The 26,445-nt window shown below is 36.0% G+C and overlaps 1 protein-coding gene across 11 annotated transcripts in view; it reads left to right on the top strand.

The window, feature by feature from the left end:
• The window catches only part of KCNMA1 (potassium calcium-activated channel subfamily M alpha 1), a 426,168-nt gene that overhangs the window by 298,361 nt on the left and 101,362 nt on the right, over window positions 1–26,445 (top strand). For all 11 annotated transcript variants that reach the window (XM_066324114.1, XM_066324113.1, XM_066324110.1 and 8 more), the window contains exons 15-17: window positions 7,511–7,620; window positions 10,026–10,094; window positions 22,749–22,835. In XM_066324114.1, coding sequence (XP_066180211.1) covers window positions 7,511–7,620; window positions 10,026–10,094; window positions 22,749–22,835 — 266 coding nt within the window. The remainder of the gene's footprint in view (window positions 1–7,510; window positions 7,621–10,025; window positions 10,095–22,748; window positions 22,836–26,445) is intronic.

The raw sequence follows: 26,445 nt of genomic DNA, 5'->3' as shown, positions 1-26,445 counted from the left end.
CACTTCTGTGGCAGCTGTACTGGTTCACTGGACCAAGGCCTCAATTGCAGCGATCATTGCATCCTTTCCAGTGCATTTCAGGGACACTGATTCCAAACAGAAAGGGTGGGCAGTTTCCAGTCTCATGGGTGTTATTAATGGGGTGGGAGACACTGGAGTAAAAGGTAAGCCATGGTCCACTTCAAGTCACTCGTGCAAGTAAGCTAAAAGTAAAAGTATCCTCATGTCCTCAGATGACAAAGCCAGGATTGTTCTCTTAGAGGTGCATAGAGGTGAAAAATATTTCATACTATTGCATTTAATCAAAAAAGGCCAGTTTTCAATATGGAAACAGGTCTGGACTCTACACTTTACTGCCTGCAGTTACAATATCTTCATCTTCATTCATGTTCTGAAGAAAAGAAACCACTGAAAGAAACAGAAAAAGAAAGTTATTTTACTTCAGCAAACCGGGAATCTGTCTGTGACTCCTCAGCATGTGGCCATTTGGATATTATAATCTTTTCTACCTATATCTGAGAAGGAAACTGTATCTCTTGTGAACAACATTCTCCTTGCCAGTCAGTTCGGTCTCTCTCACTCTTGCCTCCTATGGTAACCCAACACTCTCAGGAGTAAACATTTGTAACAGGCAGACTAAAATATGCAAATTACTGAGGCAGCCTGTTGTATGAACTCTGTCTTGGCAACAGTGTACATGTGAAAATTTTGCTCACCTTCTGTCTTTCCAAAATCTGAAGGGGTCAGTTTTCTCATAAGGAGATCCAATTATGTGGGTATCTTCAGAAGCCTCAGTCTTAATTCAAGCTATTTTAATACTGATTTTAAACGATGAGAAAGTGGAGAGATTCAGGAAATGTCTGACTGTGGGGCAACTGTACTAGAATCACACACATTTATAGTCTGGATTTTTATCTAAAAACATTTAAAGAAGTCAAAACCTGGATGCATACAGGTAACATGTTTCCAGAAGATATATCTAACCACTTCTGCCATTATCTTGGCCACCTATTTTTTTTATTTTATAATACGTTTTTCTAACAGTTCCTGTACCGTTGCAGATTGGATCACATTGATGAACAGTTTTAAGCTGAAAGCTCAGCTTTGCAAGGTGTTACTCAAATCACATCTGATTATCTCTCTGTAAACAGAATAAGCATAAAAATAGCAATTAATTTGATTTGGGGGAAGCTGTCATTGTCAGTTTTCCTCTTGTGTCTGATTACACACAGTTATAAACACAGTAATGTGCAGAGATACCTTAACTTGTGTGACTTAAGTGTCATCTTTGCATACTACTGGAAGCAAAAAATGCCATAAGAGAGTGCATTAAGATTGCAATACTCTGTTAATACTGGTTAAAAATACGCTTGCCACATAATTAAGAGTGAATTTTCTAGGCAAGTAAAATGCACATCTCACTTCTTAAGATCTCTGACTAATTCAAAATCAGAAGGCAAATAAATGTACAGGAATTAAGACACATTTATGTGACTCTAACCCTATTGCTGGTAAAGAAAGGTTTGTTTATTTAGCTGAAAGGATGTTCTTTCTCATGTCTGTCTCTAAAAACTTGAAAACTTACTGAATAGTGGCTGCGAATCAGCAGTACATTGTAGAAGAGCAGCTACATTGATTAGAAATGCTAAAGAGGACTCTATTGAAGAGAAATATGTTCATTCCCTAAAAGAACTTTCACCCCTTTTCATGAAGAGCATTCAATTTAAGTACTGTCAGACCTTCATAAATTCCTTAGGTAAACATTATTAGTGGAGTCTCTCACCAGTCAGGAGATTGGCAGGAAAATGTACAGAAACTTCTGTATATTTTTAATGAAAGTTTGAAATGTGTGTTTGTTCCACCTCCGTAGTGTGATTAGAAAGTGATTTAATGTCCCATAAATGTTTGGTCAGTCAAACACAAATGAACATGATTGATTGTGACATTGCACACATTTAATTCATTATGTGTTACTTTACAGCAAAATTATTTGTGTAAACAGTCTGCTCAGTGTTAGAAGTAAAACAAACTAAGAAACCTCAAAATATTATATTTGTTCTTAATATTTTCCTTTTGGTTTTAACAAGGTAATATCATATGGAATCCTTTATATTATTTTTTGGCACCAAACTGAACAAAAAGGAAACTAACTCAAAATATTAATGTTTTGTAAACACTTAAAGACACATAGATTGTACCAAACTATATGCTAAGGGGAAAAAAAAACCCACAAAACTTTACACCTGTAAACTGTATTTTAATAATTCAGTCTTCTTATAACATAGACTGTTACTGTTGTATTAAAAAGAGGAATTTGGACTATTTATTAACTTGCGCAGTCTCAGAGAAAGATGGAAGCACTGTACTGTACTGCAAATTCTGTGTTGTTTGAATTAGCAAGTGCATACCAGAAGTCTGTCTATATGAAAAACATTGCTAAAAGCAGATCCGTGGAGTAATAAGCAGAGATGATCAAATTTTGTCCTTGGGTACAGTCCTACAGTCTACAACCTGCAAGCCTCGTTGGAATTGTTGCATAAATTAATAAAATGTGGGATGTGGTACTCGAGTGTAATGCAAGTCCCCAGCCAAATTAGTTTTGTCTTTGCTCTATAGGTAAGGCAGCCAGTACCCCTCATTCCAGATCTGAAAATTATCTAGAGCAGTCTGTTATCCTCTACGCTATTTTGAGAGCTGGAATTTTTTGTGGGCTCTTTTGGCGGCTTTTGCTTTATTCCTACACATATGCAATGCCCACTTTACATTCCTTTCTAGTCCAGGCTGAAGGAGACACAATAAAGCCACACAGATTTACATCATTTGGGTTCTTACCTACACTGATGGAACACGTCAGCTTATTTGCTATTTATTTTTGACCACCTAGGCAGCCTTGGACTGTTCTAAGGTCTGGAACTGGAGTATGAACAGTGAATTCCTTGACATGTAGGAGGGCTTTAAAAGGGGAGTGAGAAGGAGATGCATTGATAGGAAGCTGCATAATTACCTGATTACGTGATCCTACTCTCAGGACCTAGGCCAACTAATAAATATAGCCTGTTACCAAATACATTTATCTTCAAAGATTGTGTAAAGATCTTCCTGATCTTCCTGATCTTTTAAAATCATTGATTCTAGGAATTAAAACCTGTTGCGGTTTAAAACTGTTTGCTGTGTACACGTAATATCAGTCCTTGTGATAAGAGTGTATTTCTCTTGGGCTAAAGTCTACCATGGGATTGCGTTTTGTAATTAGAACTAATCTTAATTAGCATATTTGATGTTTTAGAAAATACACTATTTTTATACAAATTTTAAAAATCATCCTTGCATACAGAAAGCTGTGGAAATTGTTGACTGAGATTGTAAAGTCTTCATAGTACTAAGGATATTTGTTACCTTTGATTTCAGCAGCAAATGGGATTGAGTAAAGAGGTAGTTGATAGCTTATAATAATTAAGGAAATGAAATTTTAAGGCTGTAAATCTAAGAAGCTTCACTCTATGATCATAAGAACTGCTTTTAGCCAGTTACTTTTCTGTCAGATTTAAATATCCATATGCAAAGGCATAACAAAATTAGACATTCATTCAAGCAGTTTGGGTGGACTGAAAGGGCATTATAGGTGAATGGGAGGAAACATTTTGATGACATTGCTTTCAATATACACTTCCTTTTCAACTGCCAGTCAGGACTATTCAAGGTCATATTGAGTTAGGAAAAGGGGTTATAGCTTAAAACTGGCAGAAGGCAGGATTGGATTAGGTATTAGGATGAAACTGTTACTCCGAGAGTGGAGAGGCACTGCAACAGGCTGCCCAGAGAAGTCATGGTTGCCTCATACCTGGGAGTGTCCAAGGCCAGTTGGATGGGGCTCTGAGCAACCTGCTACAGTGGAAGGGGTCCAGCCTACAGCAGGGGGGTTGCAATGAGGTGATCTTTTAGGTCCCTTCCAACCCAAACCATTCTATGGTTCTGTGGGTGCTTTATTTTCATTCTCATCTATATTGTTTGTGATAGAGAATTATAACATCAAACATCCTCAAAGGCTTTGTCCTGTTTTGTGCTCTTTCCAGGGTGGTGAGCTCATGAGCTGATTTTACTCAGTGCTAAGGAGCAGACTTTAAATCTGCTTTCACTGTGCCATTAAGGAATAGTATATCCACAATCCTTTCCCTTGCAACATGCAATGAAAAATCCTAAGTCACACTGTAACTCTAGCATTTGTTCTTTGTCTTGATAGTGATACTTAGATCTTGCTGAAAGAGATTATATAGCATGGTCAGGTTCAAATCCACTCAATCTCTTTCCTGTGACTACTTGTGTCATTATACTGAAAAGCAAATGCTATGAACAAGATAGATCTTCTGGAGCTACAGAGCTCCTGATAATTACACTGCTAGGTGTAGGTCTGGGTGTATTAAAGGTTTTCATTTTCTTCTGACAATACTAATGGTTGTGCTTGCAAGAGCTACATCATTTTTTCATACCTCTGCCACCATGTCTCACTAGGAATTGCTTGTATTATGTAAATATATTTGCTGCTAACAATATTGTATCTATATATAAGATAGAGAAGAGCAGAGGAGTATAGTGACTTAAAAAAAGATTCAGATGAAAATTACATTTCTTCTCTTGGACTCCACTCTGTAATTTTGCAGCTATTCTTCATATAGGCTATTGAAGCAGTGGATAATTTGTTTTATGATTATCAGGAGACAGAATTGCACTGTGACTTAGGGAGAGTTAATCATGTGTTTGCAGTACTAGAGAGGAATAAGGAAGATAGAGATTGAAGTTGTTGTGGTACTATCGCCCATTCGGGATTGGTTCCATCAGTTCCCTAAACTTCAAAATATCATCACAAAGGCTTAAAGTAGTCAAAAGTATAATGATTTCTAAAGTATTTTTCCTCACAAAAGATACCAGGCAGGTGACCATCTGTCCCAATCACTGGGAATGAAATCACTGGGAAAATGTCATGGTTCAGGTGGAGATAAAACAGAAAGATCATCTTTAGTCGACTGTTATAATGATCTTATACTAATATTTTATAGGCATCTCAAATATCAGCAATTCTTTAAATTCTATAATCAACCTTTTATGGTCTCCTTAAGATTATATCTTAAACACTTAAGATTATATCTTAAACACATAAGTTCATCACTAAATGAACTTATTTTAACACTAACTAGTATCTATGGAGATTGATCATTGCTTTGTGAATGTTTGGTTTTTTCCAATCCTTTCTTGGTTCTTGACTAAGGGTGAATATTTAACTATAGGTCTGATCTGGAGTTCCTTCCTCCAAATCAAAACCAGCTGCCTGAAGAAAAGAAAGCAAGGGAAGAAAGTAAAAAGGGAGATATGTAATGTATTTGTATGTTTTTTTCCAACCCCAGGTGGTGTCAATCTATGAAAAAGCCACAAAATAGACCAAAAGTTACAAACATGCCCTTGCTATCATTACTCTTAGTTTTTTACCAAGCCTGCACTTTATCTCTCTTCCGTATATAGAGTTGCTGATCAGCAACATTTGCAAGCTTCCTATAAATAAAAGGGTTATAAAAGAAGTGATATGGCTTCTCTGTGTGTGGTGGGGAATAACACAATGCAAATCCCTTTTACCATCCCACATGGCCTCTGAATGGTGAAACAATTTCTGTGGAAGAAATTTCTCCTGATTGTTTGCAGCCCACTTGTCAGGCTGTATATGATTTGGAACATCTCCATATTGCAATTTATTCTTGCAATTGTTTACATCTCCAGAACTAAAGTAACTGATTACTTGGCAGCCTGTCAGCAGGAGGAGGGAATAAAACAACAATAAAGAAAGCCAACCAAAAAACCAAACCCAACCAACTAACCAAAAAAAAAAAGCAAAACCCAAAAAAATCGAATAACCTGAAGCCCACTAAGAAACAAACAGGCAAAAAACCGACCAAACCGTTCCCCCCCAAAAAAAACCCACAACAACAAAACCAAAGAAAGCAAAAAAAAAAAAAAAAAATTCACTTTTATTTTACCAAGTTTCTTAACAAGTTACCATCCTCCTGTTCTTTACAGCAATTTTTTGAAAGAGTGCCTTTTGGTTAGTTTAACATGAGGAAAAAAAATGATGCACCCCAAATTAATTATCCAAATTTTGGGATAAAAATGCAAACTTATCTAAAATACTATATTAAGTCCTGTCAAAATAACTCTGGAATACTGAAATTCGAAAACTTGATTTTTTTTGTCTAAGAGAATCATAGAATTACAGAATTCCTTGAGTTTGAAGGGACTGACAGGGATCATTGAGTCTGACTCCTGGCCCTGCGCAGGACATCCCCAAGAGTCACACCGTGTGCCTGAGAGCATTGTCCAAATGCTTCTTGAGCTCTCACAGACTAGATACTGTGACCACTGCCCTGGGGAGCTGTTCCAGTGCCCAGCCACCCTCTGGTGAGGATCCATTTCCTGACAGCCAACCTAAACCTCCCCTCTCACAGCTTCAGGCCATTCCCTTGGGCCCTGTTACAGTCACCACAGAGAACAAATACATCAGTGTCTGCACCTCTGCGTTCCTTGTGAGGAAGTTGTAACTGCAGTGAGGTCTTCTCTGGGCTGGACAGACTAAGTGTCCTCATATGGCTTCTGCTCAAGATCCTTCACCACCTTCATTGTCCTCCTCTGGACACTCTCTAGCAGCTTAATGTCTTTCTTGTCTTGTGGTGCTCCAAACTGCGCCCAGGACTTGAGTGAGGCTGTCCTGGTGCAGAGCAGAGCTGGGCAGTTCCCTCCCTTGCCCAGCTGGTGATGCCTCCCCAGCCAAGACTGGCTGAGAAAGTTGGGGCTGTTCAGCCTGGAGAGGAGAAGGCTGTGTGGAGACCTCATCGCAATCTTCCACTATCTGAAGAGGGTCGCAGGGAAGCCAGAGGGGGATTCTTTGTTACAAACTGTAGTGATAGGAGAAAGAGTAGCAAGTAAAAACTGAGAGAAGAAATTTAGGCTAGATGCCTGGAAGGAATCCTTTACTGTGAGAGTAGTTAAACGCCGAAACAGGTTGCCCAGGGTGGCTGGGGATGCCCCAGTTTGGGCAGTGTTCAAGGTCAGGCTGGATAAGGCCTTAAGCAACCTGGTCTAGTGAGAGCTGTCCTTCCCATGGCAGGAAGGGCTGGAACAAGGTGATCCTTAACGTTCTGTGATTCTACTATTTTTAAAAAGAGAAAATTGGGAAACTTTTTCCCTCATGCTCTCTACAGCTTTATTTCACCCCATGCTCAGTGTGCTTCACAAGAATTCAGTGTATTATTTTTGTATATGATACTTGATTTACTGACTGCAAGGACTCTGTTTTAGGGGGTTTTTTTCAGCATTCTAGAAAATCCCTTAAAAATAAGTGATGTTAATTGCCATAACAGCATACTGACTTCTGTGTTAAAATCTAAGTCACGTTTAAGCAGTTGTTTGTAAATTTCAAAGAAAGCTGTGATTTTTACTCCGAACTCTGCATCTGTTTCTTTGGTTTTAGATTGAGGAGGATACGTGGCAGAAATACTACCTGGAAGGAGTTGCAAATGAAATGTATACAGAATATCTGTCTAGTGCCTTTGTGGGTTTGTCCTTCCCTGCAGTTTGTGAGTAAGTAGAAATACACTTAATATACAGAAGTATTTCCTTTCTTGCTAAAGAAATCTAATTTTTTTGCATTAGACATTTTCACTCTGCTAAAGTCCTAATATTGCTACATCAGATGGTATCATATAAAATTAACATTAAAGCAATCACTGCATGGAAATATCTGAAACATTGTAGTGCCTGGTTTGAGGAGAGATTTGGAATTAAGAGATTGTAAATGAAAGCATAAATGTTTCCGTTACTGAACAAACTCATCAACAATATTTTTAAATTGAGCTATTTACTCACAAGTACTATCCTGTTATTTTTCTAATATTCCCATTCTTTGAATAGTGGTGGTCAGCATGACCATCTTGGCTTGTGTTCCATTCCGAGGAAACTATTCATTAATTTAAACATGTCATGAAGTCATGTAAGCAGTGTGGCACCCAGAGCTCTGTGGAAGTGGCTGCAAACCACTTGCAACAACTGGAGTGTGTCAGAGAAGATATGTCTATTCAGTTATGAGAAAGAAGCACACAGTACATAACCACAGTGTAAGCCATGCATCAGCTTCATTTCTGGAGACTGAAAAATGCTGATATTTATCCTAGAATGAGTTTGTGAATGAGGGATTTGTAAGCATAAGGTTTGTATAATAGGTACTAAGTCCACATAATCAGGTTAGTTTAACACACACACATTTCCTCTTTGGCTGGCATTGCTCTTCATTCCAGCCATACTGAAAGGTCACCACAAGGGCTGTGGACAGCTTTTGCTGGGACTGTGCAAATGCATAAAAAGAAACAGACCCTACTTCGATGAGCTTGGTGTCAAACTAGTTAACATAGAAAAACTTGTGAAGACTCCATTCTTAGGGGAGGAAATAGATGAAGAAGTAAAATACCACCTCTTATGTAAAGGAGGATGAGTATGTTTATACTCCTCTAATTCCCCCACCTTTCCCAATTTTTACTGGAGCAAAAACATGGCATAAGAATAAGGGAGAGACAACTGTTAGACAAATATTATCCATTTAGACATTGTCTGGGATGTAGCTGTGACAAAACCCAGTCTTCAATTTGCTGATAAAGTTAAGGGGTTCTCAATCCATCCCTCTACTGTGTCAGCCAAACTGTATTGAGTTTACTGAGGGGAAAAGTTTTTTACTATATGTATAAAGATTTATGTGAAATCTTGAAACAGGAAATCTCATAGAATAATTAAGAATTGTGTATTATATGCAGAATGAGTGGTAGTTTGTGCTGTTAACACTAACTACAGTAATGAAAATTAGATTTCCACACCAAACCATTTTAAATGTGTCAAGTTTCTGTATGAATTTGTAGAAGATGTGACTGGGACTGTATTTGACATAAAGCTGACATTCATTTGTCTGTGCTGGTAGAATGGAGATAAAGTAATCAATAAAGACAGGGTGCTTATTGAGATTTAGAAATATGTCTAAACTTTGGAGCTCTCCTCGAGCATTTGGTTATCTGAAATATAAGCAGTGTTAGCTAGTTTAAGTGAAGCAAAAAGATTTAACTCAAAATTTCCAGCACACTAACAGCTAAAAGTACATTGAAAATTAAAAGGTAGTGTTACTTATTAATGAATTTAGTGCATAGGTATTTTCATTACTGTAAGAACTGGCTGCTCAGTTTCCTGAAGTGCCAAAGGACAAGGACAGCACAATGTCCATTGCATTGGTTTGTGAAGGGGAGACTGAATCAGTGGATAGGCTTAGTGTATTCAGCTATCCGTGAAATATACAGACTTTGAGAATAGGTTTTGTAATGTAGCTTTTAAAATTCATGCAGTCAATGACATTTTAAAAGTCTGAAATGAAATGAAATGTTGTGCTTCCTCAGGTTATTTGTCATAAATGCAAGTCTAGGAATGTGATTCTATTGTAAATAGGCTGCCATACAGTCTGGATAACAAAGATCATGCAGAGACAGTGAGGATGGGACACTGAATATTGCTGAAGAATTTTTTAGCTTTTGATGTCAACACTAGGGTGAAGAATTAGACAAAACCAGAAGTTAATATCTGTCTGCAAGTTCTATTCATAACTCCACCTGTCTGTACTCTGTGAGCATATTTCAACCAATATATTTTCAATATGCAAATGTAGTTCCTAACATCCTGTGCCCTTGGATATTGCTGGACTAGGTGTGGATGATGTTGATTGAAGATAAACTAAACAATCTGTCTCCCACAAGTGCAGAGCCTTCTAATATTTAGTAATGCAAGGCTAACCTTCTCCCTAGTTCTAGGCCTATCATTCTCTACCCCCAAATTTTCCTAATGAAGCCAGTGCATCTCTGGATTGACACTCAACCTAGTGGTGGGAACAGGCACCAGTCCTTGTGTGGTGTTGGTTGTGAAAAGGGACTGACTCATGGCCTCTTTTCTTCCTGCAGACTGGTGTTTGCGAAACTGAAGCTCTTAATGATAGCCATAGAATACAAGTCGGAGAAACGCGAAAGCAGGTATGTCCAACGCCGCCAGCTTCGGGAGCTCTCGAATGTGCTGCCAAGAATTCTGCCTGCTTTTTTTTTTTTTTTTTCAGAATGAACACAGCTATTCTTTGAAACATTTCAGAATGTAATTAGCATGCCATTGCCTTGCAGCATTTCACATGGGACTGAAAGGGACTTAATTCTGCCCTCTTCTTCCCTGAAATTAACCCAATGATAATATTTAAGTAAAAAGTGCAGTAGTACGTATGTCTCATCTCCAGGAGTGATTTTACTTTTGGAGAAGCTTACAGTTTTTTGTGTTTATTGTGTATCACTTTTAATAAGAGGTCCGGCTCACACTACTTAAAAGAGAAAAGTGGAAAACAAATGTGATATCAGAATTCATTATGGCTATGTGTATTTTCAAAATAAAATTTCATTTTAATTAGTTTGGGAGAAAGAATTTAGAGACAATACAGGCTAAACAAATATAGGGTAAATATAATATTCAAATTGTATCTGCTCTGACAAAACTTACATGAATAACATGAAATGAGATTAATTTAGCCTTGAAATTACAAATTGGCTGGCCACTTTCATCAACCAAAAAGAAAAAAAAAAATCATTATTTTTAGTACAAATTCACAGATGGGAAGTGTTTCAAGCTTTTTTTTTTTTTTTTTTGTGCAAAGGTTCACAGAAACCTGATTGAGCATTGCAGTCAGTCTTCCGTCAACCTGTCCATCAGTGCTTTAAACAATATTCATTTTTATGTAACAAAAATGTTATAAACGTTCTCTGCAACATATAGAGGGTCATATAATAAAAATATCACAACACTGAGTCTGAGAGGAGTCTGATTTTCCTCTTTGTAGTAAACCTGGAGTGATACATACATACTAGTTCATCTTTTTGGCCACTAATTACCTTTTAGAGGCAAAAGGGCACTTTTGAGGACAATTGCTTCTTCTCACAGGAGGACCAATTCTATCAGTTGAACTCATTCTACAGTTTCTTGGGTTTTGAAAGTTAATACTTAGTATTAACTTCCATAATTTTTCTTTATTAAAAGAATCTATAAAACCTGTGTTAAACATTTGACATGGAAAAGGCAGTGTTACAACTATTTAGGAGTATTTCCATGCCCAATAGTTGATTTTGCTGGATTCTTCCATATGTTTTAAAATGAAATGTGAAGTGGTGTATATACTATTGGATATCATTTTTGTTCACACTATGCTGATTAAGAAATCCTTTTTTTACTGTCAGATTTTTTTATGCTGTATTTAGCTCCTTTGGACTCTCAAAATACTTTTCCATTGCAATATCTCATTCTGCATTAGCTACTGTCAAGCAAACAAGATATTCTTCTTTCTATGAACAATTTAATATCTTGCTAGAAAAAGGAAAAATATGATAGTAACAGCAGTGGAACAACTTACCAGAGTTTGTGTCTTCAATATTAAGAAATATTTGGTCTTGCTTTTTCTCCTAACAATTACCGGCCAACTTTATATTGCTGTTACTTCAGTTGTCATTTACTTGCATAAGTGCTAATATGGCAGTCTTTTGCAGTAATAACAGATTGTTCTTGGCTTCCATATCATTCTTTGCATTAACTTCAGTGGGAGTTGGATTGAGTTCTTAGTCAAAAGGTGATGCAGAGGTGATCCCACAAAAAGTTACACAGTGTGATACAATTATATATTTCTTATTTAAAGCCACACAGGTAACAGTTTGCAATAGCTATTATAGTAGGGGGAAAAAAGAGTTAAAAATTGCAGGAAGCAATACTAACAAAGGGATATTAACAGCTGAATTTGTTGAATATGTATGTAACAAGAGGAGGGTATATAAGGTAGATAGTCACATTTTCTTATAACCCTGATCCACAGTAATATCTACTGATTTTATTAACCAGTGATCATGTCAGAGTCACTGTTTTATCAATCACAGAGCTGCCTGCAGCACATCTTTACTATTCTATTTCTTCCTGTGCTCTGCAACTCAAATATGTTAGCTAGATATTTGTGGGTTTCTGATCTTCTAGTCAAACCAGAAAGGTAATGCAAAAAATTCAGTTTCTCACCTCCTAAGTATGCTTGCATTTCCATGCATCTTATTAAATGAAATGTTTGGGAATTAAAATAAAAGAATAACATAGCTTAGAAGCACAAGTTCTTTTTGAACGATGTAAATTTGTCATTTTTCAATTATGTTTGTTGATGCTGACATTAGAAATATTTTATTCTGCTCATATACAAAATTTTTCCTGGTAATTCTTCATAATGGTGAAGTGAGAACTGATGATGGATGTTCTTTTAAGCTTTCAGTCTTTATGAGAGATGAAAAGTAGATACATGCTGATTTATTTTATAATTATACTCTGCATTCATATTTTGTAAAACTATTACAGAAGAAGTTTTATGTAATTTAAAATTTGCAGAAACAATGTTAAATATAACAAAAATTTAGAACATGATGTAGATGGCACCCTTTCATTAAGAGCTAATACTTCCTGCCATAGCTGAGACAGGTCTTGAGACAGTATTTTCAGACGCAGAGGAAATTTTCAAAGCATTCTTTCTCTGCTTAAATGATGAGAAGATCTTACTTCCAATTGTTTAATTTTTGTTACTGGAAATAATAAAATGTTAATATCATTAAATTATGTATCAGATTTTTTCACTTGCCAGGGAGTTTCCTGCTAAGATTAGTTTAGTTTAATTTCCCTTCATCACTTTGCACTCAGAGCTAAAGCAGTGAATATGATTTAGAAATGTATGCAGCTCTAAACAGTAGTAATGTGAGGATACTCTAAATTTCCTAATCCCTTCTTAAAATTTTCAGTTCAGTCTTAAGGATAAATGCTAGTCCCATCCCATTGAATGGCAGACTTTTATTTGAATGTTAACATCTTCATTAGATGTAGAATGGCATAAATACTAATTTACCTCCTCATGAGTTTTTTTGTTCAGGCAGTCACATATATTCTGGTTTTCTAAACTTTTCTGATTTACAGTCAAATTCTGTTAACTCTACTGTACGGAATCTGACAGCAATAATAACTAAAAATTATCAGAATTCTATCCAAGCTAATATTGCTCTACATGTTAGTGGCAGCTGAGCTTCCTGCCTGCAGATTTTTTTTTCTTCTTTTTTTCCTGACTACTAATAAAGCTACACAAAACAGAAAGCACACCTTGATAACGAATTTTGTCAGTTTCAGTAGGTAATTAATAAAAATTATGGTTTTACAGGATTATTTAAAAGCAGATATTCAAGCTTAAGTGTAAGTAATATAGTTATAAAGATGATAAATGCTTATTAGTTTTCATATAATGGGTAGAGTATCTAGAGTATGTTTATCTTTTTAGGCAGCTGCTTCTCACCAAGGTATCTTAAGCATTAATTTAAAAACACCCCTGATTAGTTTTTTTTTTTTTTTAACTTTTGCATTTATGTATTTGATAATGTTTAAATTATTTCTCAGCTATTAAAGAAATCTCAGCGTTTACAAAACTCAATTTAGAGTGTTTCTGAGCAGCTGCTAAAGCCTGCACTCCAGTAACTCCAGCTCATGATATGAATTAACCATTCCTTCATCTCTAATTGGTTTCTGGGGATGTTATAACTCGTGATTAAGAACAGGAAGCACTTAAATGATTTTTTGTCTTCCTGATGCAAGCCAAATATTATTGCTTAAAAAATGTTTTTTGCTCATTTGTACAGGTTTTGCTTTTTTGTAGAGTAATGCTAAGGAAACATGGAGAACATGAACCTGAAAATACCTCAATGTTAAATATATAGCAAAAAGTAACAGTTCAAAATTCAGACATTCAAACTCCTCATCTGAAATCTCTTTTAGAGAGATTTCTGCCTTCCTTTTTCCCATGTATTTTTAGTCTACATAACTAAGCAAGAAGGAAAGCCTAACCAGGATTCTTCCCTCCTGCTCCCCATTTATACTCCTCTTGTAAAATTTTCTCTGTCTATCCATATATTTGTTGTCATTCTCAGCAGAAAAACCTTTAAGCCTTGAAGACTTTTAAATAAAGGGTTTTTTTGCTTTTGCTTTGGTGTCAGTCGATTTCTTATCAAAGTGTTTGATTTGCAATTTTTTTCTTGTCGTTTGCAGAAGCCGAAAGCGGTATGCCCTCTTCGTTACCTTTCCTTCCAACCTCAATCCTACCTTCACTCCTTCTAACTTCAGGACTAATTCCTTGCCAAGAACACAGGAAGATAACATCTTTGTCTATCTTTCTCTGTATATACACACACATATATACCTATATATATTCATCTATCTATGTGTGTGTGTATATATATATCTATATTTGTGTGTATCTTTATATATGAGCCCCCAATCTCAAAGAGAAGAGAGAGAACAGCATTTTGTCTCTCCAGTATTTCTTGTGACTCATGCACTAACTTCTTTGCAGGAAGTATGAAGTAAAACAGGATTAGTTTTTTAGGCTTTTTTTCCCCTTTGTGGAGTCATTGGTGTATCAGATTGTCACATTTGAAAAGCAGATTTTACTGTTATTATCTCCTGTCCTCATTTTGACTAATCATGGCGATGTATATTTCGTCTTTACCAGCCCGTGTGCTGCCATATTGTTTTCATATTCACACCTTCATTGATGTCCTTCTTTCCCCAGAGTCTTCCTTCAAAAAATGTCTTACAGTACAGTAGTTCATGTTCTCTTGCAGTCTCATCTTCCATTTACAACAACCAAATACCTGATTCTTTGCATTTCTGGTCTTGTTTTGAGTCCCGTTACTCATAATACAGTACTCATTAAAGCTATTGTACTGTTCAGTGAAAGTGCCATGGGTAGTTTGTATTATATGTCGCATTCATTTTAATGCCATTTATTAGCTCATTTATGAAGATGCTACTGAATGTATTTTTTTCTCAGCTTTGGGGTTGGTTTTTTTTTTGAGATGGCATATTTTGCATTTTCTTTGCTGTACCATGCTGTAAGTCCCTCTCTAGTCTACATTCTATCATGCTGCTGTTGGTTTGGATGAAGTAAATAAGCATGCTCTTCCATATCCTTGTCTTTCCTCATCTCTCTTCCCCAACAGCTTTTTTTTTTTTTTTTTTTTTTTTTCCTTAATTGCTTATAGCAGTCTATTTGACTGTCAGTAATGGTCTTTGGAGACCTGCTCTCATTGTCCAGACATTTCAAGTTCCTTCTTCATTTTACTCTACAACCTCTATTTTCCACGTCTGTTCTGTTGTGTATGTTGTATGTGTTATATGTGTTTAAGTTTTGGTCTTATCTTCCTATAGTTTTGAGTAGATATGTGATAAGAGAGGTGGCTTCCTGTCAGTTTGGCATTATTGATATGATCCAACTGCAGAGAAGTTACTGCAACACTTAGCATCTCCAAGGATCTGCAGCTGTTGCACCTCTACTTTGCTTCTTGCTTTTAAGTATATCTTATCTTGTGGTGAAGGCATGTTAATGCTGGCATGATGGGCAATATGAACAAGTGTTGTATCAAGTGAAGTTGCTTGCTCCCAGAATAAAGTATATTGTTCTGCCTCACTGTACTGATAATTAATCACTTCTGGAACCAGAAGGAATAATTCAGTTGTTTCCAAGTGTATTGAGTTCACAATCACTGTTAAACTAGTTTGGACTGTGCTCAAATGAAATGCCTCATGCACGTCCTGTAGACCATGACTTAGTAGGTGCAGTTGTAAAAAACTTAACTCCTGGGAGCAACCTTTTGTATGCTTGTAGTAATTAAGCTTCAATATACTGTAGCATGTAATGTGCACTGTGTCTTTTGCCTTGTATTATTTTTAATGTCTTACTTGACTTTGCTGTATAGAGCAATGTGGAGCATTATGAATTAATGTCAGTGATAGAGCCCAGAAGAAAGAAGCAATGTGTATCAGTTACAATTAGTGTGAAAACTGGTATGTGCACAACTCCCACTATGAGATTTGTGCACCTACACTCACACTCCACTTCAAAACATACCCAAAAACAAAAAATACTATCTCCAACTACTTCTATAGTTGGATGAATGATGTGGTATGTTTTAAAAGGCCATTATGCTAATAGTGGTACTTTTTATCTGGGCATAGCGTGAAACAACCAAGAATAGCTGGTTTTGTTTAAAATTGTGCTAGCTATAGTAAGTAATACCACATAATTTTGTTTTAGATAATGTATTCATAGTACTTTAACAATATTATATCTTCCTGATTACTAGATGATATCGCTACTGTTTAAGTTGCGTGGGGAATGGTACAGTACATCTACCACAAGTTAAAAACAGAATTGTTATAGCTTTTGTCATTCATTTAGTCAAAATTTTGGTGATTGTGTTTAATTGGACAATTGGTCTTTTTCTTTAGAATAGGATGGTGGCTGTCACATGGGTAGCCATACAGCTGAAACCAACCAAACAAAAAAAGAAGTAGGGTTACTAAGTCAGAGAGGTTTCCTTGATGCAGGAATGAACTGTTCAACTGGTTGCTAATAATGGGTTTCATCACACATGACTTTATCAATCAAAATGTTAAATGTCTAATCTCCTGTTAATTATCCAGATTTAGTCCATAATTGTAAGGGAAAAGAGAGACAGTACTTGAATGCATTATATTTCAGTCCTAAAATAGATGAGATGAATCCCACCTTTAGTGCTGTCTAAAATGTAAAGTTGAAAGTAAGACCAAACAGGAATAATTAATAACAGAGGCATGGATAAGGAAAATCCTTAAAAGACTTGTCTCTATTGGTTGGCCTTATCTATGCATTCAGTTTTTAGTCTTCATGTAGTGCTCCTAAAATGTTTCCCTTGCATATTTGCTGTGCTGTACTTGCTGGGCATCTCCACATGCCTTTGTCAGCTCAATATAAAGACCTTCCCCACACCTACGCCATGTCAGTAAGATCTCTTTTCTGTTTTTCTCAGAGAAGGCTGACAGTTATGCACACCTGAGAGTCAGCTGCTATGTCTAGGTTAAGAGCTCAAAGTTCCATCTATTCAGAGCTCAGTTTCAAGCTATGCAAAGCAAATTGTGGAGCCATGACACTTAGCAAGTGGCCTGCCAGTAAATACATACTGTCTAATGAAAGTTCAGACTCTGACAGTGGGATTTTTTCTATGTTGTTCACCTTGAACATAGGTGAATATTCTAGAAAACTACAGGAAATGTTTTTCATCTCCTACTGATATCTTTTGTATGCTGATAAATTATTAGAAGTAATGTTTTAAATATTCTTGTATCAGCTTTCGATAACTTTTTTTTTAGTATTTTAGACCAAGAAACATAACTTGAGTGAAATATATGTGATATTTGCAAGCAGGAGACAAAAATGACCTAGCAACAGAAATGAGTAAAAAATAAATAGCTGGAGGGAATTAGTCCTACCCAAAAGTGTCAGTTCACAAATTGTCTTACAGTTCAAGTCTCCAATTATTAGGCTCTCCATCAAATGTCTCCAAGTTAAAAAAACCATAGAAGATATACAATTAGTAATGAAAACCTTAGCTTACTTCTAGTGCTTTAAAGGAAGATATAATATGGTATGCTTTAGCTAGGTCAGAATATTGGTGTATTGTGCAGTCAGTCATCCATGCACTACCAAAAAGGGCATTGAGCAGCACTCGTGTTCTGGAGTAGTTTCAGGTAGATAAGAATGGTTGAACAGATACTTTCATGTATCTGTATTTTATTGAAGATAGCATGTATTCTTAAAACGTCAGAAAGATACAATCCCAGAAGTTGATCACAGTTAACACACGGTGAGGAACATGAACAGATAACTATTCTCCACTGTCATGAAAAGGTCATCATGTCCTATCTAAAATTTTCATTGAACAATCTGTGTAATGAAAACCATAAACATTTGTCTACAATTTCTGTGACCTCGTTTGAATTTTTCTTTTTGTTTTTGAAACTGTGCATCTCAAATGTGCACTGATTTCCATTTGTGTTTCACCTGCTTATATTTCTGTCAGTCTGGAAGCTCATTTTTAGCTGTGTAGATAATATCCATGATTCTTTCCTGTGCTTTAAGTGTTCACTGTCAGATTGGATGGAGCTTTGAACAATCTGTTCTAGTGAAAAGTATCCCTGACCATGACATGAGAGTTGTAATTGGATGATTTTAAAAGGTCTCTTTGAACATAAACCATTCTGCAATTCAGTCTGTGGTAAGAGTCCAACTGAATTCAAGGGCAATTTCCACACTTTCAGAGTGGGACATTTTCATTGCGCTCAGGTGCATGATCCTGCATCTAGTCACAAAGTGAATCTTCTTTAGCAAACGGGGTGACTTTTGCAGATAAGTGTAAAACACAGGTTTCCAGGGTGCATATTCTATTCCACAAGTAGCTTCCTAATTGTAATATGGAACTTTATGTAAAATATGTAAAATTAATGGAACTGACTTCTTCTAAGTTTATGATGGTGAAGTACATTAAATTCCATGAACACATTAAATCACATTTAATTTACATGGCTTTAATTGCCATGTGGCCTAAACATTCTTGTGTGAAGGAGCAAGAAATGATGTGAGCCCTGTCATTAAAGGTTATGACCCTAGGAATGTATTTCTGGAAGTGGATTCATTAAAAAAAGTATGACTAAATGTTTTTGAGCTTGCTATTACTTGATTACTTTCGGAGGTAACCTAAACTAGAAATGTTATAAGATTACAAAGTTTGATCAAGATCGTAACAGCCTCTAAGGTATTTGGCCTTCCTTGCTTGGTTTCATGAGCTGATTTAGGAGATAAAAAAATCAAATAGTGCTTTATGATAAAAACATGTATTTGGAAAAATCAGTGTCATTTTCAGTAATATTTTTTCTGATGTGTGGCACAAAATGCTTATGGATTAGCTATATATATTGCTATTAAACCTCTCGAGTTTCTGTCCTTCTTTCCCTTTTCCTTTGTAGCCTTGGAGATAGATAAAAATGAGACATTACCTGAAGCTGTCTCTCTTAAAACTCCTATTTAGTGTGCCATGTACTTCTTTTTTCAGCTATGGAGATATATATGCCTGTTTTCATATTAAAAAACCACATGCATCTCTAAGTAACTGATGGATGCATTTTTCTTGGAATAATCAGAAGATTGTTTTGTTTTTCTCTGTGCTGTTTGTTCCCTATGTTCTATTTTAATTCAAAACATTTCCCTTGCTGTATATATTAGAGTGAGTGCTTATCAAAGCATAACTTCAGCTAATGACACTATAGGTGTCTTAAGAAATAATTCAGTTGCAGCTTTAATAAGCAGTATATTTAATATATCTGTACAGCTCAGTAGAAATTGCTCATGATTTTGCTCTGGTTATATATCAGTGTGTATATAAGCCCAAAGCTTTATGAGCTTTTACTGTAACTCTTAGCCAGTAGCAGTGATGGGGCAAATTAATTTTCAATTCCAACAGAAGATTTTGCTGCTGGGGTCATACTGCATTAACTGTGATCAGTTCTATATTTTGTGGTTATAAATACACTGTATTTGTGAAAAGAGGTATATGTGAATGAAGTATAAGATTGACAAAAATAAAGCCTGTACGGTGACCCATGTGAATTGATTTAATGTGTCTCAGAAAACCTTGAGATACAAAATCATGCTTACAATACATTGCATCATAAATGAAGCCAGTTGCTTCTAATTTAAGGCTATGTTCCATGCATCTCAAAAGAACTGCTTCATTTGCTTATTACTTCATCGAATTTTAATTTTTATTATGAGAAATAAACATGTATAGATCTAGTGGTTACCTCAGTTTGTGGAGTTTGGGTTGTTGAGGTTTGGGTAGGATTTTTTACTCTTTAGTATGGTTTATCTATATCCAAGAATTATATTGAGGAAAAAAACCCAACCTGGATCTATGGAAAGAAGTGTGTTCTTCTCTTTTCACTGAAAAGCTGTAACACTAATATGACTTAAGAATCAAAAAAAGGTATTTTTCAGGTAGAGCAGTACACATTTGTACCTAAGAAAAACAGCCAACCCAAACTCTATTGCAAGACCTTTCCTATTTTGTAAGTATAATACATGAGATTAGCTTCTATAGGAGGTTTTTTGAGTTTAGCATCTAAATTCTCAGTGTAATGTCTGGTTACTACATCCTAGCAGGCAGAGAGGAGGAAAGGTGGAGATGAAGATGGCCAGTACAGCACTCTACAACTGCCTGTAACCCACAAAGTGCTAGTATGTACTTTCTGGGTTCAAATGACAAGTGCTTATACAGGAAAGCTAGATTTTCCAACCTGTTTTTGACCTGAGTAACTGGTTTCATATGAAGAAATTCTTATGGGTGTTGTTCGAGTTTTTGGGGGTTTTTTTTGGTGGTGTGGTTTTGTTTTGTTTTGTTTTTAATTTTTTTTTCTCCTATCTGTTTAATTCCATCTTAAAACTGTGAAAGTGCATTTTAAAACTGCATTAGGTAGAAGTTTTCATTGCAACTGCAGCCATTAGGCCCAATTCACTAGCAAAGAAATATTAGATATGTAGAAATACTAGATACTAGATACTAGAAATACTAGATACTAGAAATACTAGATGATACTAGTGTAGCTGTGTAACTTTATTTTGTCCCATTTATCTGTGTGCGTGATACAGGTCTTATTTATGCCATCACATTTAATTTTTTGCAAATATTAGTAAAGTGTGCTGTGGAGATGAACCTGCTTTCTGTGATGATGCCTTCCAGTTCCTGTAGTTCTCCTCACCTTTTTATTTGTTGCAAAGCTTGAAATTGTGGATGAAGGACAGGGAAGGATATCTGGGTAGTCACTTTCTTGGAGATTTTATTTCTGTTCCAGCCTCTGACACAGGCTATCTGTGTGGGAAGGAGATGATAATTTAAACCAAACCTTCTGCAGCTGACCTCTGATTAAGTATATTCATTATTTGGGGCATCAGAGGCTGGGCTGTTGGAAATGCTGCGCATTCCCACAGAAGTTCCTAGAAAGTGTATATGGAGCTGTGCAGTGGTAAACACTTAGAAAAGGTTGGCCTGTTGGCATCCCAAATTAATAACTACTGTATCTCATAGTGACTTAATCTCTCCTCTGTAAAATGGGGCAATACTATATCTTCATTCTTCCTGTAAAAGAAATTATGTGTTTGTGAATCTTTAGCATGCTGTAGTGATGAACACTGCAGAAAAACACACAAGAAAAATACGATGCTGATTTTAAAGAGAGATAAATTTCTTGAAGCCATGTCTGAAGTATTGGCAGTAAAACATCCCTGAATGAAGTTTCAGATTGTGAGAAGGAAGGAGTTTGTGGGTATTAAATTAAGAACTGTATAATAAGATCTACTTAATGGGGGTTGAAATATGACTTCATGACCAACCTTTTACTTCTGAACTCATAAGCACTTTATTTTGTGGCCTGCATATTCTTGTCATAGGGCCTTGCAGGCATGTGGAATTACACAAAACATTGTGCACATTATTAATCTTTCAGATATATTACTAATTTATTTCTAATGTGTAGAGAATAAATAACATTAAATAAGAGATGTACTGAGATCCATTTTCCCTCCTAACAATAGCATGAAAGACTTTGGACCTTCAAATTTTAGTAATGTGTGTCTGTTCAGCTTTGTGCTTTATTTATTTATGTGTATATGTAATTCCCTAAAATCAATTTTTACTAGATGGACAAGTGTTTAGATTCCTGATAGTCTTTATTTACTCTAAATTGCATATGCATACCATTGCTACATTTTGAGTTCGAAAAGCTAAACTGTAATGAAAGAGAAAAAAGGAAACTTTTGAAAAGCTATATTAAATTTTACACAGTCAAAACCTAAGATAGAATGCACATGAATAAGACTTACTGGAGAATTTCTTTATATTTATCTCTGTCTGTATATTCAAAGCTGGGTACTTTGCAAAATGCCTTACCTAAAGTCTAGAATTAAGTTATTATGAAAATAAAGAAGATATTTCATAGACATGAAATACCTCACTTGTTGATACCAGTTCCTTTGTCAAAGTTAGCTGAGGCTCTTCTGTCATGGTGGTTGGGTTATTTTTGTTCTTTCATGGCTGCATAGCAGTGTTTTAAAAATTTTCTATTCATTTTATGTTTTTTCAGCTGTCGTGACTGGTTGTCTTGTACCATTCCCCTTGAGTGTATGTGTGCATTTATTATTTTAAACAATAACATTATATATGTCCAGATAGGGGTCCCATTAACGTTCTATTTCAGTAGAAATTGGCAAAAATTTGCATCAAAGGCTTTAGTTTCATAAGTGATGTTTTTTGTTGTTATTTAGTGGTGGTTGATGGTTCTTTCCTTTTCACCGTATTGTGAATTTCTCACCACTTTGCATGACAGAGCAAGCAAACAGCAATGCTCAGCTTCACACTTCACGTTTCTGAGAGGATTTTGTGTAGTCTATATTCAAAGCAAAAAGCTAAGACAAGAGATGTAGGCAGTTATATGATGTGATTATAATAGAGGCACCTGACTGTCTCAAACTAAAGTTTTTGTAAAAAGCATGTGAAACTGTTATTTGATTGGAAATAATTGAGGAAGAATGGCTTAAAATTTCCTTGCAGCCTTTCATAACTAGTGGGTCCCCTATAACAGAATCAAATAAACCTACTTTGGAAGATACAGTTAAAATTAATATAAACTTATTGTTTTGTTGGTTTTGTTCTTGTTTCACTGAGCAGTATATTAATCAATCCTGGAAACCATGTCAAGATTCAAGAAGGGACCTTAGGATTCTTCATTGCAAGTGATGCCAAAGAAGTAAAAAGGTAATTAATACATTTTTATCTTTGAATATTAACTAATAGATTTAATTACAGGTTTTTTCATTACATGTAAATGCTTCACATAATTTTCATTATTACCTGTTTTAAAATTCTGAGGGGGATTTGAGTTTTTACTCTTGAACCACCTACGTGCATGTAGTTTTCCTAAGTACTGTCCTAAATATCAAGGAAATGAAATTTGCAGCAGATAGGAAAAGAAAATAAGAGGCTGGGTTTTTGAGTCCTCCTAGAAAATGTGAAATATTTTCTTTATTTTTTCTCTATACTTACTGTGTCTCAAAGGAATTACTGTGAGAGAGGAGGACAGGGATCACAGTTCTGTTAGTTTCGGGTTTAGAGGAGTTCTTATCTACACAGACTTTAGCAAATTCTTGATGCAAGTTAGCTACTGTGTTCATTCTGTAATTGTATTAGCAAAATAGTATTTATGTTCTTGTAATTTTTCTTTAATGAAACTACAAACTTCATGGCCTCATAATAGTAAATCAAACTGCGAAAGTGCATGATATCCATTGCAGACAACTTCACAGGCTCAGTGTACAAGATTTGGGATGAATGAAAAGGAGTTTTATGATATTTTATTGAGGATTAAATGTGTGTACTCTTGTTTGTTAGGATTATAGTATGCTTGGAAGGAACAAAAGAGCAATGTGATAAAAAAAATTTTCCAAGAAAAATATTCAGTGTCCCTATGATTAAAAAAAAGAAGAAGAAGAAGAAAAGGAATATTTGCATCTGAGTACTTCCTCATAATTTTTGTATCTTTGTTATGAGTCATGCAATCAGATTTTTACTGATGTTCTTCAGGAGTCGGGTATTTTAACTAAATCCTGTACTTAAAATGATAAAGTATTCAAATGACAATCTTTATTAAGTTCCAACCTTTTAGGATTAAATATTGTAAAATAATACCTAACCATGCACACTTGTTATGAATACTTAAAGAAAGTTAAAACACCAAAAACAGTGAAATTAGAGAGCTTAAATTCTATTTTTCTTGGAAGAGCTAAGATAGTTTTTGTCTAGGTGAAACATACATAACAGGGCAGCTGTGCTGCTGTCCTGTCACACCTCTAGCAACATCTCTGGATCCTGTGCATCCTGCTGCCTCAGGGACTCTGCCTTGCAGCACACAGTTCTCTTCCTCTCTGCTACTTTTTCTCCAGTTGAATATATGGAACTGTCCTCACTCTGCTTTACTGAGCTGCTAGTTTTCATTCATTTATAAGGCATTTTACACTTCCCAATTAACTTTTTCCCAGACTCTAAGTAAAATGGCATATCATTTTAACTGCTAAGGTTAGGGAGAAGTTAACTGTTATTAAGGAGTTTAGACAATTTTTTTTCACATCATTCATTTCCATGTTTTATTTGATAGTGAGCATGAAACAAGATTTCTAATTCTGCCAGGCTTTTGGCAGAAGACTTTGTTTAGAAAAATCCTGCCTCCCTTGCCACATTTCTTAGCTGCTCTGAGCAAAGCAAATGGTTATCAGATGTGTTTCAACTAACAAAGCCAATTATGAAAAGTGTTAATTTCACCCTCTGAGCTATGGATCAGTCAGAAATATGTTCTAAAATTGAGATTTTTGGAGGGGGAAAAACTATTTTTTAATAAAGCATAATGAAACATTTTTTATACCTGAAATGCAAATTAAGTTATTCTGGCTTTGTTAATGAAGAAATTTCATCTCCCTTAAGCTAAAGTTATTCATATTTATATATCCCACAATGAAATATAACATGCGATGTTCAATTACTCTTTCTGTTAGAATCACTTTTGCATTTTTAGAAGAATAGTTTCCCATAAGAAGCAATTATGCCTACAAACAATTATGTCTAGGTAAATACCTTCACATAAAACATTGACTCTTTAAATATAATACGAACTACATGAATTTCATCTTCATTATTCTTTATTCATTTACATTTTAGCACTAGTGTCAGAAATCCACATTCTTCAAATCTACTTAACTTACCCCAGTTATCTAGAATAATTTTATTACAGCAATCACTTCAGGTATTTATTCTTTACTTTGGACATAGGACCCTTTAGGAAAATTGTCCTGCAGTTAACTTCAGAAACAGGATCTCTAGATATGACCATTATCTAGTTCCTGTTATGAAGTTTATGTGAGGGATTACTTGGGGTAGTTGATTCTTGTTTAATAAAGGGGCTTTACAGTTGGACTGGAGAGAAATTGGAAAAATTTGAGGCAGTTTTCTGCTCCTGGCTTGCATCTTGACATCAGCTCATGGCTTGAAAACCATTTTCTTCTCATTTCCTTGAAGTTTATTTTCTTTTTAGTGGAATGTGAATATCTTGAAGACCAGAAATTTTCTGCAGCAAAGTGTCCACGCTCAGAGAAGGCATTTTCCTTTTACATTTTACATCTTAGATACTAAGGCAATTTCACAGCCTGAAAGAGTGCAACTTCCTGAAAGTTTCTTAGAGAGATAAAGCCTGCTATGTTTAGGACTTACATATTCCATTGGTAACTTAATGCTGTATTGCTTTTTGAAATGTTAATAGCATTTAATGAGGCATCCCCACAATTTCAATTTTTATTTGAACCAATATGAAGCATTGTGGTTCATCTCTTGTATGATAGACCTGCTGTCTTTTCTCCTGATGGTTTTGGTTTTTTTCATGTTTTGGAATGTAGATTGTTTTGTTTCATTGGCCTCCCAACTGTTGTAGCAATCTATCGATCTCATAGTGTCAGCAAAATATTTGGGAGGTTGCAAAGTGGAGGCTTTGCCTCTTACTGCCAAAGTGTATTGAGAAATATGCAACAACAGAAGATAGGTAGGGAGCTGACCTATCCTGAGTGTGAACAAGTACAGGGAAAATTCATCAGTTTAATAGGTATGTTTTATTTACTATGCCAGCAAGAGTCCTGGTAAACTCTTAATGGTCCTGCTAGAGTCCAGCTGGGTGATCCTCATGAAATGTCATGGCAGCCTTACATGACATGTTGACTTGGCAGTCATGATTGAACTCTCCTGTGGGCAGTCTGATGCAAATTTATTATATCAGAAATTTTAGAAAATCCTATATAAGTTGATCCTTTCTCACTTCCTTATTTCTCCTTGTGCTGGCATGGGGCATCCACAAGTTCCCTGTGCACCCTGTCCCAGTATCTCACCACCCTCTCAGGTGAGATCATTTTCCTAGTATTTACTCTAAGCATACCCTCTTTCAATGTAAACCCATTCCCCTGTCCTGTTTCTATATGCCTTACTTGTGCCCCATCTTACCTCTAAGCTCCCTTCAGGTACTAAAAGGCCACCCAGAAGCCTCCTCTCTTCCAGGCTGGATAATCCAAATTCTCTCAGCCCTGCCTTGTAGGAGAGGTGCTCCATCTCTTTACCCATCCTGGTGGCCTCCTCTGCACTCACTCCAGCAGGTCCCTGTCCTTCCTGTGCTGGGCCCCCCAGCCCTGCAGGTGGTGTCTCACCAGAGTGGAGCAGAGGGGCAGAGTCCCCTCCCTTGTCCTGCTGCCCACGGGGCTTTGGATGCAGCCCAGGACACGTTTGGCTTTCTGGGCTGTGAGTGCACTTTGCTGGGTCCTGTCCAGCCTCTCATCCA

Source organism: Sylvia atricapilla, chromosome 8, assembly GCF_009819655.1.
Source record: "Sylvia atricapilla isolate bSylAtr1 chromosome 8, bSylAtr1.pri, whole genome shotgun sequence".
Classification (NCBI taxonomy): Eukaryota; Metazoa; Chordata; class Aves; order Passeriformes; family Sylviidae; genus Sylvia; species Sylvia atricapilla.
This window is presented reverse-complemented; position numbering and strand designations above follow the sequence as displayed.